The 17,237-nt window shown below is 40.8% G+C and overlaps 1 protein-coding gene across 1 annotated transcript in view; it reads left to right on the forward strand.

Annotated features, from left to right (window-relative positions):
• Positions 1–11,265: 11,265 nt before the first annotated feature.
• PCOLCE2 (procollagen C-endopeptidase enhancer 2) overlaps positions 11,266–17,237 on the forward strand; it is an 80,146-nt gene continuing 74,174 nt past the window's right edge. Inside the window, exons 1-3 of the mRNA XM_029938764.1 lie at positions 11,266–11,449; positions 13,555–13,674; positions 16,608–16,926. Coding sequence (XP_029794624.1) covers positions 11,266–11,449; positions 13,555–13,674; positions 16,608–16,926 — 623 coding nt within the window. The remainder of the gene's footprint in view (positions 11,450–13,554; positions 13,675–16,607; positions 16,927–17,237) is intronic.

Raw genomic sequence — 17,237 nt, forward strand, 5'->3', positions numbered from 1 at the left:
GCCCAAGGTCACATACCCAATGAATGATTGATTGAACCAAGACTCCAAATTAAGACACCACCCTGACCTGCTGACTTCATGCTGCTTTTGTTGCTGACTTAAAGAATGGAGAAGAGGGGCGCCTGGGTGGCTCAGTCGGTTAAGCATCTGGCTTCAGCTCAGGTCATGATCTCACGGTTCGTGGGTTTGAGCCCCACGTCGAGCTCTCTGCTGACAGCTAGCTCAGAGCCTGGAGCCTGCTTCAGATTCTGTATCTCCCCCTCTCTCTGACCCTCCCCTGCTTGCACTGTCTCTCTCTCTCTTTCAAAAATAAATAAAACATTAAAAAAAAAAGAATGGAGAAGAATAATTTTAGGAAATGCCCTAACAGCGTTCTCATAACTGTCATGCAGAAGATTGTAAAACACGCTACTTTAGGAAGCCTTTTCAGACCAGTAAAAAGTCAGTAGATTTTGTCATTTTTCCATTAAAATTCAGTAATGAGTAAACAGCATAAATAATAACAACCTCCATAAAATAGCCAGGTAGAATACAGTCAGTGAAAGATTAAGGTACTGGACGACGAGAGAGGAGACAGACAGCTAGGCAGGAGAAATATACACTTTTCTTGGCTTTTATTTGGCAACACTTAATATTTAATAAATTCTAGCATTCAACTCCCTCACATGATTCTAAGAACCAATTTCTTGCAAAAATTACATATGTCAGTGAGTTTCCTAGGAACATTCTTTCATAGTGACACAAAATTAGGGGGCCTTAGTTCTTTGACCTTGTAAAAATGACTCTTTGCTTACATGATTTTTCTAGCATAGAAACATCAAGCATAACAACGTATCACTGCCTGGAAGGAGAACCCTGCCCTCATTCCTCGGTAATGATCCAGGAGTTGGATTGTATTTTCTTATTTTCACAAACATGTTGCATTATGGCTTTTTCCATTCATCTGGTAACATTACTCATTATCTCTTGACGATAATCATTTAACAACTCATTTGTTTTTCTTTGGGATTCCATTTCTGATGAGATATTCATTATAATAAAATTAAAATGTAGCTTAATTTTTGCTAATGGACTGTGGCATTCTTCATATTAGAAAAAAATTCTATCTGTATGGCATTATAAAGACATCGAGTTCCAGGAATATTCTGAACAAAGTCAGAAACATCCAGTAATAGTTTTTACTTTGGCCAGATTCCCAGTAATGTCATTGTGCCTTTTCCACAAATAGTCTCTTAGAATGCTGTTTTCTTGTTCTTTAAAGATGAGCAGTCCATCCTTGTTTTATGTGAAAGATGGCTCTTTTGGCCTAACTCCCGTTCTTCTCTCTGACCACCTGTCTTCCATCAAAAAGTGCTCCATGAAACACTTTTTAAAATAAAAGTGAGGGGCGCCTGGCTGGCCCAGTTGGTAGAGCATGTGATGTTTGATCTCGGGGTCATGAGTTCAAGCCCCACATTGGGCATAGAGATTACATAAAAAATAATAAAGGTGAAATTGAGGGCACCTGGGTGGCTCAGTCGGTTAAGTGTCTGACTTAGGCTCAGGTCATGATCTCACAGTTCATGGGTTTGAGCCCTTCACTGTTCTCTGTGCTGACAGCTCAGAGCCTGGAGCCTGCTTCAGATTCTGTCTCCCTCTCTCTCTCTCTCTCTGCCCCCCACCCCTGCCATGCTCTGTCTCTCTCTCTCAAAAAAATAAAAAAGTCAAAATAAATTTTTAAGTGAAATTCAAATAACTGTGTTTTGACATTTGCCCCCCTACCACCCCTCGAATTCTGGATCAAGCCTAGAGAATCAGTTTCAATCAAGACAGTTTTATAACCCTTAGCAAATCCTTTCAGATCCATAAGCATCTAAAAGTTTTGTAATGGATTTACTATTTATTCCTTTTTATTTAATGAAAATGTTAGAATTTGGTTAAAATAATTTACTTAAATAGAGGATTTCAAACAGGAACTTAGCTTTTGAAGGCACTCGATGTCACATTTTCAGCTGTGCAGCACCTGTGCTTTATCCTTAGCTTGGGGCTCAGGGTACTAGGTGCAGTTCATTCAACAGCAACGAGGTGAGGCCAAGGCAGGGATGAAAATGTGACAATGACCTGGGGGGAAGCAACATGATTTATCTCAGCCGTGCTGTATGGTATGTAGTGTGCCTGTATAATTCTGGACTCAGGCGTACCTGGATTCAAAACCCAAAGAACCACTCCATGACCTTGAGAGTTTCCTTACCCCACACAAATCCCTTTTTCTTATTCATAAAATGGAAAAACTTCTGTATCTATCAGAATCTAGTCAGCAGACAGAACCCATACCAGTTATTGAGCGATGAGAATTTAATATAAAAAGGTATTAACTAGAGGCGCCTCTGGGCTCAGTTGGTTAACCATCCAACTCTTGATTTTGGCTCAGATCATGATCTCACAGTTTGTGAGATTGAGCCCTGTGTTAGGCTCAGCACTGACAGTGCAAAGCCTGCTTGGGATTCTCTCTCTCCTTCTTTCTCTGCTTCTTTCTCTCTCTCTCTCTCTCTCTCTCTCTCCCTCCTTCCTTCCCTCTCTCTCTGCTTCTCTCAAAATAAATAAAAATATTTTAAAAACTTTTCAAAATAAAATAAAAAAAACCCTACTAACTCAGTATAAAGTTGTTAACCAGGCGACTACAAAGCTAAACAGACACAGAAATCATAGCAGTAGCAACTGTGGGAAGCAGCTACTTCTCCTGGAGGTGGGGAAGAGAGGAAGAATTTGGAGGAGGGACCAGGACCCCTGAGGATAGGGTACCAGCAGGCTGGTGCTGGTGTCTCTCAAGAAAAGTAGATATTTCTCCTATCTAACTGCTTGTCTCCTCTCTTGTCTTCCAATACCTTCACCTTTCACTGACTGTATTCTACCTGGCTATTTTTTGGAGGCTGTTATTATTTACGCCGTTTACTCATTCTTGAATTTTAAAGGAAAAATGACAGAATCTACTGACTTTTCCCCTGGTCTGAAAGAGCAGCAATGAGGCTGCTCCTGTGAGTGAGAGGGAATCTGCAAACTGGGTTCAGACTCCTCCAGGAAGGAACTGCCTCGGCGGAGATAAGGGAGCCTTGCTGATGTGCTGCTCACGGGAACAGAAAGTAGACAGAAGCCCGCAGGGAAGGAGCAAGTTCCTTCTCCCTCCTCCAGTCTTATGGTGTCCCTCTGGTTTCCCCATTAGCAGAGTCTAACAAGGAGCAGCTGGTAAAGCACAAATGTGCTCTGTAGAGTTCCAGATAGACCCAGCACCACAAAGCAGAGAATAGAACAGTGAATTGGAACGGAGAGACAAAGACCTATAACTAGCACAAACTCCAGGTATTAAGCACCCACTTCAAGCCAGGCACAATGCCAAGAGCTTTACATACATTGTCTTATTTATCTTAACCACGTAATGAAAGGTCCTCATTTTACAGATAGGTAAGAAAGGAAGCCAGATTTATCTGACTTCTTCATTCCTCTGCTGTGTAACAAGATGCTGTCTGAACCCTGTCTCTGTAAGCTGATGTTGTCCTTTCCACCTTCACCCTCCTTCTCTGCTCTAACATACTCAATATTCTCAGAGCCCGGTGGTTCCTGGAGAGAGGTGAGGGAAGTGGAGAGTAAGGCAAATCTACAGAGAAGCTGAGGGGAGGATGTGGACCCATTCTATGGTTCAGAAGTACGTAATGTGGCCCTGACAACAGGCAGATGGGAAGAAAGAGCGAGAGCTTTAAGGGAATTTGCCTTGTGGGAAAGAGATGACTGAGCTAATGGCTGAGATACCATTGAATCATCGGGGAGCATTGGAGCTGGTCACTGAAGCCTTGGCAACTGGCATGACCCAAGAGGGTTGCCAGGGTGGGGAGTACAAATGAAGGACTGTAAAGCTAGGGGGGAACCTCTGAGAGAAGCTCAAAGGGAAGAAGCATCCTTCTTTGTGTCTTGAGCTATCATTGCTCTGGTGGAGTGGGGTGAGACAGCCATCTCTGGCCCCCAGGGCTGAACAAAGAATTCCAGGTTAGTGAGAGCAGGAAAGATGAGAAGTGGCATCTTCCTGAACTTTCAAGGTTTCAGTGAGGATAGCAAAGACTTTTATAGGAGCAATAGCATCAGCGGCCACGTCACCTCAAACAGCACTAGAAAAAGGACAAATCTATAGAGAGGATTGTTCAGGTCAGAGCCACAAAGCTGAGTGGTTAACATATTCCATGTGTCTTGGGCCAAGTTCCCTGGCAACAAACTCAGATGACACTTGCTTGCAGGTGGTTCATTGAGGGCTGTAGTCAGTGACAGCCCCTATAAAGAAACGAGGGAAGCAAGACTGGGCAAAGGGAGAGACTGAACGGCAAAGCAGATGCGACAAAGGACTAGTTGATTTCATCTTCGGTGGGAACTGGGATAGACCTAGAGTAATCCCAGGTGGGGAATGATCTTCTGACTCCCTCACAGACCAGCCATTGGGTGCAGTCCTTAGGGAGGGGTTGTAAATCTTGTCCTGTGGGAAATCCCTGACAGATGCCAACTGAGAGCCTCATGTCCCAGCAGCTGGGGGAACGAATGCCTTGGTCCTAAACGAGAAGTCAAGGAGGCTCACCACAGCATCTGCTGCACATCCATCAGTGAAAAAAAATATCTACTGGGGCACCTGGGGGGCTCAGTCAGTTAAACGTCCAACTATTGATTTCAGTTCAGGTCATGATCTCACCTTGTGAGATCAAGCCCCTAGTCAGACTCTTTGCTGACAGCATGGAGTATCTCCCTCTCCCTCTCTCTCTCTCTGTCCCTTCCCCACTTGTGCATGAGTTCTCTTTCTAAATAAATAAATAAACATTTAAAAAAAAGAAAAGAAAAATACTATTGAATAATTACTATTGGTCAGGCACTGTGCTAGGCACTGAAAATACATCAGGGATCGAGACAGACAAATATCTGGCCTCATGGGATAAAAGATATATTTACTAAACTTTTCTTTGCTTCAATGACCTCACCTCAAACTACGAATATTAAGTTCCTAACTCATAGGATTGCTATAAAAGTAAATAAGATAACACATGTGAAGCCTCTAAAACTGTCTGGCACGTAGCAAGCTTTCAATTAGTCTTAGATGTAATTATTATTATTTGAAAATGTTTTTAATGTTTATTTGTTTTTGGGAATTTGTTTTTGAGAGAAAGACAGAGCATGAGAAGGGGAAGTGTAGAGAGAGAGGGAGACACAGAATCTAAAGCAGGGTCCAGAATCTGAGCTGTCAGCATAAAGCCTGATGTAGGGCTTGAACCCACAACCTGTAAGATCATGACCTGAGCTGAGTCAGACACTTAACCATCTAAGCCACCCAGGCACCCCATAGTTATTATTATTTATAATGTCTACGCTACATGTTTGAGGACTGCCTGGAGGACCAGCAGGGCAGTCACCTCCTCTGCTACCACTGCCACAGGCATCGATCTGCAGAAAGGAGGAGCCCTAAGGGAGAAAGAGTTGTACCACTGGGCCTGCCCCAGAAGCAGGAGTAAGCTACTCCTGAAGGAAAGGCATGACTTTCAGAAATCTCTCATGTATTTTGATGGCCAGCACAATCCTCAGGAACTCATAGCAAGACAGAACTTCAAGAAAAAATGATGATACTCAGGCTGACTGACTAAAATGCCTGTGGCCGGCTAAGTGCCTCTCCTCCCAGAATACCATGCCTGCTCAGGCCAGAAGCTCTGGGACAGCAGCTGTGGGAAAATAATCAGGCAATCAACTCAAGCTCAAGTCTATCTTTTTACCTTGGTGCTCCCCCCTCCCTGTACTTGGGCTTTGAACTGGGACTTGAAAAGGGCACTGCATCTAGGAATTTCCCTTGGCTCCATGGCTCCATGGCCTGGGCTTTACAACCACAAAAGGTTGTGCCCCAGCCCCAAGCTTACCTGTTGGTTGGGTACATACTACCTGATCCCCATTTGTCAGGTAAGAGGAACTGAATGGCAGAAATGGCAGTGAAGGGTCCATCCTCACACAGAGTCCCTGCCAGAGAAATAGGAAGAAACATCTTTTTAAAAAAGGGTTTGGTTTTTTCAGCAGCATGGGCAGTGTTTGTTACCTTTGGAGGGCACTGGGGACTGCAGCAACAGCTCTGTGCTTTGAGCAGCTTGGCCTTGATAGCCACAGAAACATCACAAGAGGCCACAGCAAAGGGGAAAGAGGCTACAAGTCCTGAGTGCTACCCAAAAGAAATGTTTCACATGTATGAAACACATATGAGACTCCTTGCTAAAAATCTCTAGGGATGCCTGGGTGGCTCAGTCAGTTAAGCATCCGACTTCGGCTCAGGTCATAATCTCACAGTTTGTGGGTTCGAGCCCCATGCCGGGCTCTGTGCTGACAGCTCAGAGCCTGGAATCCGTCTTCAGATTCTGTGTCTCCCTCTCTCTCTGACCCTCTCCTGTTCACACTGTCTTTCTTTCTCTCTCTCTCTCTCAAAAATAAATTAAAAAAAAATTTTAAAAATTTCAAATCTCCAGGGACTCCCAGAATAATTTGGGAGGAAGTTGTCTCCTCCCATAATTTGGGAGGAGCTCATGTTCTCACATAGCAGTAGGGGGTAAAGCCAGAGGAATTCTAATTTGTAAGCTCTTGTGACACTGTTTATCCCTCCCACCTGCCTCCCAGCACTACCACTCAAAAATAAAATAAACATTAATAAAATAAAAAATAAAGGAATTAATAAAATGATTAGACACTCTTTCATCACCCCACCCCCCGAATTCATTTCTTCAGCTCCAGAGCTGTCCACTGAGCTCCCCACCTGAAACATATGGTCCATAAAAGCAGCAGTTGGGGCACCTGGAGTGGGTCAGTGGGTTAAACGTCTGGTCGCAATCTCACGGTTTGTGGGTTCAAACCCCGCGTCGGGCTCTGTGCTGACAGCTCAGAGCCTGGAGACTGCTTCAGATTCTGTATTTCCCTCTCTCTCTGCCTCCGCCCTGCTCATGCTCTGTCTCTCTCTCAAAAATAAATAATAAACATAAATTAAAAACAAGGGCTTTTTGTCTTATTTATCATATCCTCAATTCCCTAGGTTTTGGTACATAGTAGGAGCTTAACAAATATTTGACAAATGAATAAATGATATCATGCCTTGGAGAAGGGGAAGAGAAGGGAAATGATGATTGTTGAATTGCTGGAGGATTTACCTAAAATTAACTGAGAAGAATCTGGAAGTGATTGAGTTTAGAGTCAATAGGCAAGAGGAGGCTCTCTGCCTTTCAGAGCTCGAGAGATGGTTTAATTTCAGCTGTAGAGTAATGGAGAAAGTTCTATTTCTGTGAGACCTAGATCTATCACTGTAAGATTTATATGTGCTGCACAATTAATAAAATAAATAAATGTTCTTACTCATGTAAACACTACTCAATTCAAAATTAGTACCTGTTTTAATGGGCAAGATTTTATTAACGATTTAAGCAATAAAACTAGTGTCCTAATTGTATATATGACATTTGACCAAACTAAATATAAAAATATTTTTGATTTCTTTAAAACATACTATAAAAAATAAAAATAAAAAAATAAAACATATTGTAAAAATTTTTAGAAATAAGCCACTGATTTTTTTAAAACTCTCCTCTGAAAATATAATTAAGTTGTTTTTCCTGATTTTCAAAAACATTTTTCATGTTTTATAACTCTGAGCTCTTTTATCATTACATGGATAAATAAAATATAAAATTAAGATAATATAATTTTGTTTAATTAAAAAAAAAAACCTTGAATTTAACCTGATCAGAAAAATCCTTTCCAGGAGGAAGGGTACAATCTCCAGTTGATTGCTATTGTGATATTCTAACTGATCCGAGATCTCTCCTTTTCTTTATTCTTCCTTTTGGGTATTCAACACCAGATGTGAGAGGTGCAGGCTACACCTGTTGAGGATGTTTAGAAGCATAACTCTTCTCCCCAGACAAGAGAAGGAAAAACAAAGCAAAGGAAAGAAGGAAAGCAGGGAGGGGAATTCTCACAGCAAGAAGTTATAAGCATTTGCTAAAGTCAAATGTGCTGTTTAGGGAGCCTGGCCGGCTCAGTCGGAGGTGCATGATCTCGGTAGTGAGTTCCAGCCCACAGTGGGTGTGGAGATGGCTTAAATAATTAAAACAAACAAAAAATGCAATGTTTCCTTAACCATTTGCAAGTGAGAAGCTATTTGACTGTCCTATATACCAGGGCAATTTATTTTTAAATCTAATCAATCGTCTAGATCAGGGCTGCCCAACAGCTATGGTTATTGGCCACTCCAAATATGACTAGTCACCTGAGGAACTGAGTTTTTAAAATTCGCTTCATTTTAATTAATATAAATTTAAATTCAAATAGTAGCACGTGGCTAGTGACAGCACAGATCTAGATTATTATTTAATTATACTAAGTATTCTAATTTATTATTTCTTAGAACTACATTAAAACAATTATAGTTATGTTTCAAAATTCATTAATGTAATAGAGTATTTTGAACACATAAAGATCCAACCTCAAAATAAGTAGAAAAGAGCCAACAGTTAGAGAGGATGTCCTCATCACCTTCTTGGCTCTTTATTGTGTCTGACGTTAACCTATTTCCTTGTTTTTTTGGAAGCCAAGAAGCAAGTTTCTCCTGTTTCTCTAGTGTTTTTTGCAGACATAAAAAAAAAAAGTCCAATCACCAGATCTTCATCTGAAATACTATCCACCTAGACACTTACTGATTCAGTTATTTGTTTGTTTGTTTTTGCTCTGAAGAGTTCAGTTGACTGTTGGCTTTAGTTTTTTAAAACATTGTCTTAGTATTAATAATTTTGAATAGGGGGGTTATTTGCCTTGTATGTTGTTCATTAAAATACTTTGGGCTGCCTACTTTCAATAGCCAAATCATGGAAAGAGCCTAAATGTCCATCAACTGATGAACAGATCGAGAAGATGTGGTTTGGGGCACTGGGGTGGCTTAGTCAGTTAAGTGTCCGGCTTCTGGCTTCAGCTCAGGTCATGATCTCATGGTTCATGGGTTTGAGCCCCGCGTTGGGCTCTGTGCTTACAGGTAGCTCAGAGCCTGGAGCCTGCTTCGGATTCTGTGTCTCCCTCTCTCTCTGACCCTCCCCTGCTCATGCTGTCTCTCTCTGTCTCTCAAAAATAAAAAAATAAAAAAATAAGAAGATGTGGTTTATTTATACAACGGAATACTACATGGCAATGAGAAAGAATGAATCTGCCCATTTGTAACAAAGTGGATGGACCTCGAGGGTGTCATGCTAAGCGAAATAAGTCAGGCAGAGAAGGACAGATACCATATGTTTTAACTCATAGGTATAACAGGAGAAACCTAACAGAGGACCATGGAGAGAAGAAGGGGGAAAAAGATTCTCATGAGAGAATCTTGAAGACTGAACACAAACTGATGGGTGAAGGGGGAGAGGGAAAGGGAAAGCGGGGTGATGGTCATGGAGGAGGGACACTTGTGGGGAAGAGCACTGGGTGTTATATGGAAACCAACTTGACAATAAACTATAAATTTTAAAAAATAATAAAAAAATAAAATACTTTGGGCTGCCTAAGTTCTCAGACCCTCTAGAACTATCTGATGAGATGGTAACCTGGTGAAGGGTTCAATCAAAGTGCACCTGGCTCATTAATTATTCTTGAGATAATCATTTGGTTGTCTAGTTTTTCTTTTTAAATTCATTTTTCATGCTTGGTCTTTCATGCTTTTTCATGCTACAGGTCTTTTGTTGGTGGTAGTGATGTGCGCTGGTTTGGTTTCGGTTTTATTTTAAGAGAATGGGAAGTGCAATCCAAAGATGTCCCTAGGTTTTTAGCCCAGGAAGAATGATGACATGAGCAATCTTGAAGAGGTAGGTGACGCAAGATGCCTGCCGTGTATCTAATTCTATCCCTGACTGTTGGTAGGTGTCTACCATGGGACAAGAGTGCAAAAAAGATTCAGAGCCTTGGGATTCCCAAGAAATGGATCATTACAAACATACACTTCCTACATATCTTTCCACTGTTGTAGCACTTCCAGTGTTTTGCCTCACCCAAAATAATGAGCTCTCTGATAAACTAGGGCACACAGGTCTGCACGCATGTGTGTCACAAGGTTAATTTCTTGATATCTGTAGTCTTCACCTGGGGGCAGCAGTGAAACGTTTCTCCTCCCACCTTACTCCCACCTATACCAAGGGCTTGAAAACCAAGTTTCTTCTGAGGATAAAACCCTAAAATCTGCCCTCATGGCAGCCATGGAAGTGTGCCATTTAGATCTCCCTTCTCGAGAGAACTTACTGTAAGGACTGTCCTTAGCTAGCAGCCTCCAGCTGCCATACCTTCAGGACCACCTCTACCCACACAGCTCCTGGCCAGTGGCGAGCAAGGTGGGAGGACCAGAGCCATGCCGCTCCTATCTGACACAAGTCTCCTATAGAGGCTCCCGGTTGGAGCTCCTCCTTGCCCTGGCTGATGACGCACTGTGGTCTGAAGCTCTTCCAGGACAATCTCCCTTTGTTCTCTAACTCCATTCACAGGTATCAGACCTACAGTGCAGTCTGAGGCTCTCTGCCTACTCACATTTCCTCTTCCCTTTCTTTACCCCCCACAGGCAATTCCCCCAATATGTCTCTTGCACACCTAAGGCTGTATTGATGTCTGCTTCTCAGAGGGCCAACATATTACAAAACGAAGGAGAGTAATTATTTGAAGAAACACCCTTAAAGGGCATGCTCCACTGTGAAGATATAAACCAGGTCTGTTCTACTCTAAGGCCTAGCGCAGCACTTGGTGCAAAGCAGGCTCTCAATAACTTGAAAAGGAAGAAAACAAAAGAGGGAAGGCAGTGGGAGGGAGAGAAAAAAGATTTTGGATTAGCTGAGATTAAAATCTAATCAAGCTTTATAAAGGGGGAAAAATCTGTAGTATTAGAAGGAAAAACTAGCAGACAAGGCAGAAGAGGATGGTCAGTTTAGAATTTAGAAAAGGGAACACTACAGGGTGAAAATGTGTTAGTGTGTCTCCAGCACCGTCTGTGGAAGTCATGTGTACACACACAGATGCATATACATAGTCACACCTGCATCCACATCTACACATGCATAAATGATAACATGTAGGAAATCATATGTATAGTACACATATTTATATTCCTGTTATTTTCTTCAGGATTCTCAATATATACAAATAATACCTAAATACACCACAAAGGTAAAAGGAAAATGAAACAAACAAAAAATTCCCTAGATACTTCCAATGGAAACATTACCAATGGAGAACACAGACAATTGCCAGCTCCAGGCTGGGCTTCTGTTGCTACGACTTCCCATTTGTGCAATTAGTCCTACCCAGTGGGCTGGGATACGCCTGTCATTAGTGTCTGGCAAATATCCCTCAGTTAAGAAGCAGCAACTGCAGTGTCCCTCAGAAAAGGCTCTGGACTCCATCAAGAGATGTAATCCTATTAAATTCCATCAAACAAGTCTCATGTTAGTCTTTAAAATTAATAACCATTTAATACCCACAATGAATATATGTTGATGCTCAACCATTTTGGCTTAATTAAGAATTTACTGAAGGTGATATTTCTCCACGTATATCTTCTTTTGCAATTATCTTAATGGAAAAATATGTACCCAGAGTCCTACTTGTTTCTTAGGAAGTATGTTTTTGTTGGGTTTATTCCAAAAGCATTTACAGGATATAAAATGTTTTTAGAATTCTCAGGGCAAAAGACCCAGGGTTCACATGAGAAACTAGTTTTATTAATATCATGCATTTAGGACTGTGTCCCTAGACATCATTTTGTGTATATATATTGATATAAAATATATTAATATGTATATAATGTATATTTATATATAAGTGTATAAATACATATAAACATATAAATAGCCACTATATAATATACATAATTTATAACATAAATAAATTATATTTATAGACAATGTATAAATTACACACATAAATTCTCTATGATTGTTAGATATAATTTCATCTATTTTTAAAATTATATATGAATCTTGCACAGAAATTCTTAAATTTTAATTTGATTTCATTTTAGTTCCTTAATCCTTCAGTTTCTTTAGAGAAATTCTTTTTTTCTTTAAGTTTATTTATTTATTTTGAGAGAAAGAACAAACACACGGGAGGGGCAGAAAGCCGGAGAGGGAAAGGGAGAGAGAGTCTCCCAACCAGGCTCAGTGCTGTCAGCACAGAGCTGAATTTGGGGCTCAGTCTCACCACCGTGAGATCATGACCTGAGCCAAAATCAGGAATCGACTGAGCCACCAGGCACCCCTAGAGAAATTCTTAAAAGAAAACTGCTAAGGCATGCCTTTGTGAATTTTGTTGTTGGTTTTCTCTTAAGTTCAAACTCTAAAGCGTCTCAGTCTCATAGTTCTAATGTCTTTGTTTGCATATGATATTTATTTGGATAATGTCTATTATATAGCTATCTTATTTTTCAAAAGTAATAACCCTTAAGCAATCTTCAAGCTCATAATGAACCAGGCTCAAACTGAAAATACAATGTTTCCAGATGTTTAATGAGCAATGAATGTGAATCTATTCCTTGAGGAACAAACAAGGGATATTTGAATTGAGGTAGATTTATCAGCTCAGTCTGCGGTTAGAATTGGTTTCAATTGGTTTCTCCAAACAGCAGTTTAGAAGAGCCGTGAGGGGTACTTGGGTGGCTCAGTTAGCTAAGCTGTTAGTTCTCTGCAAGGAAGATAATCACTTGGGGGAAGTTCTGGGACCCCTGCAGATGAGAGGAGAACCACCAAGACTGGCCTCTAACAAAGAGCCAAAAGTCTGGAAATGAAAAAAGGGCAAGAATAACACCATGGGTAGGAGTGTTGCAAAGGCGTGTTTCCCAGGGTGGAAATGCATCTGAGGTGATCATTGCCATTGCATTGCAGTAACTTAGAGTACTTGCATTTATTGCTTAGTCTTGGTAGCAGCAATGGCAACTGATTTCTCACTGGGCCATTTCAGAAGCTAGGCTCTGGCCATTAGCCTTGACACAGTTTCTTCAGTTCTCTTAACGGTAATGCAAACTACTTTCTATTTTAAAATGCATCCCTTTTATGGCTTGAACAGCCAGAATGGACTCACTTATAAAGCTTAGCCAAAACAATTCATCTTCAATGTTTTATTCTAGGTAAGAAGTGGGGGAGGTCTACTTCCTAGTGTATGTTGACAAACATCAAAAAACACTGAACCTACATTTAATTCTAAAAAGTCTTCTTCACAAGAATATTTACTGATGGATCTGTGCACAAGAATTCAAAGATTATGGGGAGTTCCTAAATATTGACAGTATCCAAACAGGTGAATTCAGAAGAGGCACTTTCATCACTAAAGTATTAATATCATAACTTTATACTACTATATTTTCTTAGATAAAGAAAGTGGGGAAATTCCAGTTAGGTGGTTTTGCAGAACTATGGATATTATGGAAATATCATCAACATTGCATTGTCACTAGGGCTGCATCAAAGAATTTTCATACAAATTGCCTTCCAGATACTTTTCATTTCCTTTATACATTTGTAGCACTCATAAAGCTAGAGCTCCATGTGGTACAGCTGGAGCAGGATCACTTTCAAGGGAGCACAGACTACACCCAAGTTCTCCATGTGGGTTATGCCTCAAAGAATAACAGGACGGATCCAAGTACGGATGGATTCCAGCCCCTCATTCTCTCCTTCCCCACCCTCTCCCTATCAATCTGATCCACTGCCCTGGATTGTTGTTCAGGCACCTTTCAAGATAATTGGAGAGTGCCCATATCTGAGATTAACTGTACTGGAAAAGGTCATTTAAAATTACTTGACCCGGGCTCCAAATTTTCATAGTAGATACTGAAAAAATGTTCAGAATTTTGTCTTAAAAAATGGAACAGAAAATTCAATAATTAATTTTGTGTCTAACAACATTTCCTTGGGGTACCTGGGTGGGTCAGTTGGTTAAGCATCTGATTTCAGCTCAGGTCATGATCATGAGGTTGGTGAGTTCAAGCCCCACACGGCCTCTGGGCTTGCTGACAGTTCAGAACCTGAAGCCTACTCTGGATTCTGTGTCTCCCTCTCTTTCTGCCCCTCCCCACTCATGCTCTGCCTCTGTCTCTCAAAAATAAATAAATGTTAAAAAAATTTTTTAAAAACCCAAAAACATTTCCTTTATATTTGCAACTATGTGCCAATTCTCATAATGAACAAAGAATGAATACATGTAGATTTTTTTAGCATAATTTTCCCTGTAAAAATGCATTCTAGCAAAATACAAATATCTTTTCCTTCACTCTTGAGTTCCACAGCACTATAATGTAGAAAATTACTTTTGTAAAGATATTATAGGGCTTCTTCATTTTTCTCACGGGCTTCTCTTTAATATCGGGACATTAAAAAATCATTCTTTTTTGAAGAGGCTTTTGGTCAGCAACCTTCTTCAGCTCATTCCTTCAGCTGTCCGTTGGAGTAACTCATCCAGGGCTTAATTTGTCAAAAAAGCCCATCATCCTTCTACTTCTTACATCACTTGCATTCATTTTCTGAAATTCTGAATCTCTTACAAGATGATTCTTGCACCATGGATTGAATCTGAATTGTATTTACCTTGTATTTTCAGATGTTTACAAGGTTAATGAAGTGACCAGAGACTAACCAAAAAAGATGTTAACATATTGGGCCTACCTAGATGCTAATATTGGGCAGCAAGGAATGTTTGAGCGGGGACTAATTTTGTAAGTGGTCAGTTCATTGGTGAATAGCTCTGTATTTCCATGACTTTGAATCTCTGTGCAGCCTAGTTAACTGCAGAGATTGGGTAATATATACTTTGGGTAATAAGGGTCACTTCATTTGACACTTGGCTTTGCTTTCTAGAATCTACGATGGGGCTTTTGTCATTTCTGTCGCTCCCCTTTCCCACTGCCTGGGGTTATTTGGCTCCCTGACCATTAGGCCAATTCTGCATGGTCAAAGTCTAGAAACTGCTCTCACAGAAATGGACCTTATACACCTTCAAAGCCTACTTGGGTCTGTCTCAATTTTAACACATTAAGCTTCTCAGGACATTAATGGATCACAATTGTGGTCAGAACTATAGTTCCAAGTCAAATATGTGTTTCTAAAAGTAAATAATATGGGCTTTGGTAAACTTAAAATCATATGGTAATATCAGTGTCTTCCTATGTGTCTCAACAACAACAGAACCATCAGGGTTGGAACCCTGACTCTTTAGTGAGGATATGAACGCAGTTATCATTTTATAAAATAAGAAGAGAAAACATAATTGCATATTTATGTTCAAATAGTTTTCTATTTATCTAGACATGTTTAATACCTTGTTTTCGAATTTTAAATTTTGAAAACTTAGCTTAGTCCTAGGAATGAAGTATTTGCTGGCTAGGATGACTTCAAATCATTACCAGAAAGTGAATTGAGCAATATTTTCACATTATAATTTAAAACTTTGACTTTTTAACAAAATATCATCTAAAACACTTATGCTGTTGGATAGCATATTTTTGAAATGTGTGCAAAATAAACAATCAGTTATTTTCCTCTTTGCTGTTTTAAAGCAATTTTTATTGGGTTGAGGGTGTAAGTTTCAGGATATAATGTAGTTTGCCAAATTCTGTAATCCCTTTTTTTTCTTCAATGTCATACAGGGTGTGGTGTCTTTAGAAAATTTTTTAAAGTTGTAGTTCTTGGTCTTTTTTCTTTTCACTTTTTCAAAAATAGTCTGATAATCTAAATGCCACAGGAAAATTTGGTTCCTACTATTGGCTCCTGGCTTCTCCCACTACTAAAAGTCAGATTATTCCCTGTAGCTAGCTTTTTCTTATTTTCTTGCTGGGAGGTTTACATTCTTAACATTGTAAGCTCATTACTAGAAATGAAGTCTTGATAAGTAATATTTTAATGATTATTATTTTGCTTAGCAAGGTGAAAATACTTTAGAGGGAACAGCACAAATGAGGCATCTAAATTCAGCTATATCACTGGGTGTTGTTTATAAGCCAATTTTACAATAAATTATATTAAAAAATAAATTCAGCTATATCCTTCTTGTGGTGGTATGGTTGTGGAAAATCTCAATGGATCCATTTTATTCTTGTTTTTCTTTTATTAACCCCTAGTTGTTGGAAAGCACCTAACAAAATAAAAGGTTTCAAGTTATTCTTCTCTAAATAAAGGAAAGCCTTAGTTCTTCCATAAGGCTGGAACTGTTCTTAAAAAAAACAAAATCTCTATGAATCTTAACTGGTCAATGCTACAGAAAGAAACTTGGAAAAGATCTTTTAAGAACAGAGAAATGCCGGGAAAGAAACACCATTTTCAGAACAGGGCCTAGATGATGAGACCTGATGATCTGGGTTCTGTCTTCATTATCTGCCATAGGGTTCACGCACATCGCCCGGTTGAGAATGCACTTTTAAATCCCCCGCACAGAACTGTCCCCCTATTCGCATACGCTAGTAAAGAGAAGAATCTATGGAGTGAGAGAATGTATTTAAAGTAAGAGGACAAAGGCAGAAGTTAAAATGATTGAATCCCTCTCCCGCTTCCCCCTTTTCTAGCCTTAGATCTGGGTGCTTGCAGGCGACCGAAATAAAGAGGGAACCCCAGTTTCTCAGCAACTAGTAAGAGCTAACCGTTTTTTTTTTAATGAGCAACTAGGGAATAACACTCCACAAAGCAAGCCATGGCCCCCTCTCTGTGAACCATCCGTCTGTGGATTCCGAAGCCAGGTCCCGCTAGCGTACCACTCGGCAGGGGGTTCCCCTGTCCCTCCCACAGCCTCTGTGGGCGGGATGTTACAGCGGCCTTGGGTCCCGGGGTGCCGGGAGGAGACGCCCGCCCTGCCCGCTTGCCTTCGGAGCCGCCCCCTCCCGCCGCCGGAGAACAAACGGGATATTCAGTAGTGGCCTGCGGCTGCCAGAGCAACTCCTCTGGGGAAATTAAGCGTCGAGTCAGCCGGCACCGTAATCGTCTTTAAAAGCGCCCCCGCCCGCCTGCCGAGCACCCCCGGATACCTGGGCCGGCTCGCGGCTCTGTGTATGTGCGCGCGCGCGCGTGTGTATTCGTGTGTGTGTGTGTGTGTGTGTGTGTGTGTGTGTGTGTGTGTGTGTGTATGTGAGAGAGAGAGAGAGCGAGAGAGAGAGAGAGAGAGAGAGAGAGACAGAGAGAGAGAGAGACAGAGAGAGAGAGAGAGAGAGAGAGAGAGAGAGA

This window comes from Suricata suricatta, chromosome 5, assembly GCF_006229205.1.
Source record: "Suricata suricatta isolate VVHF042 chromosome 5, meerkat_22Aug2017_6uvM2_HiC, whole genome shotgun sequence".
Classification (NCBI taxonomy): Eukaryota; Metazoa; Chordata; class Mammalia; order Carnivora; family Herpestidae; genus Suricata; species Suricata suricatta.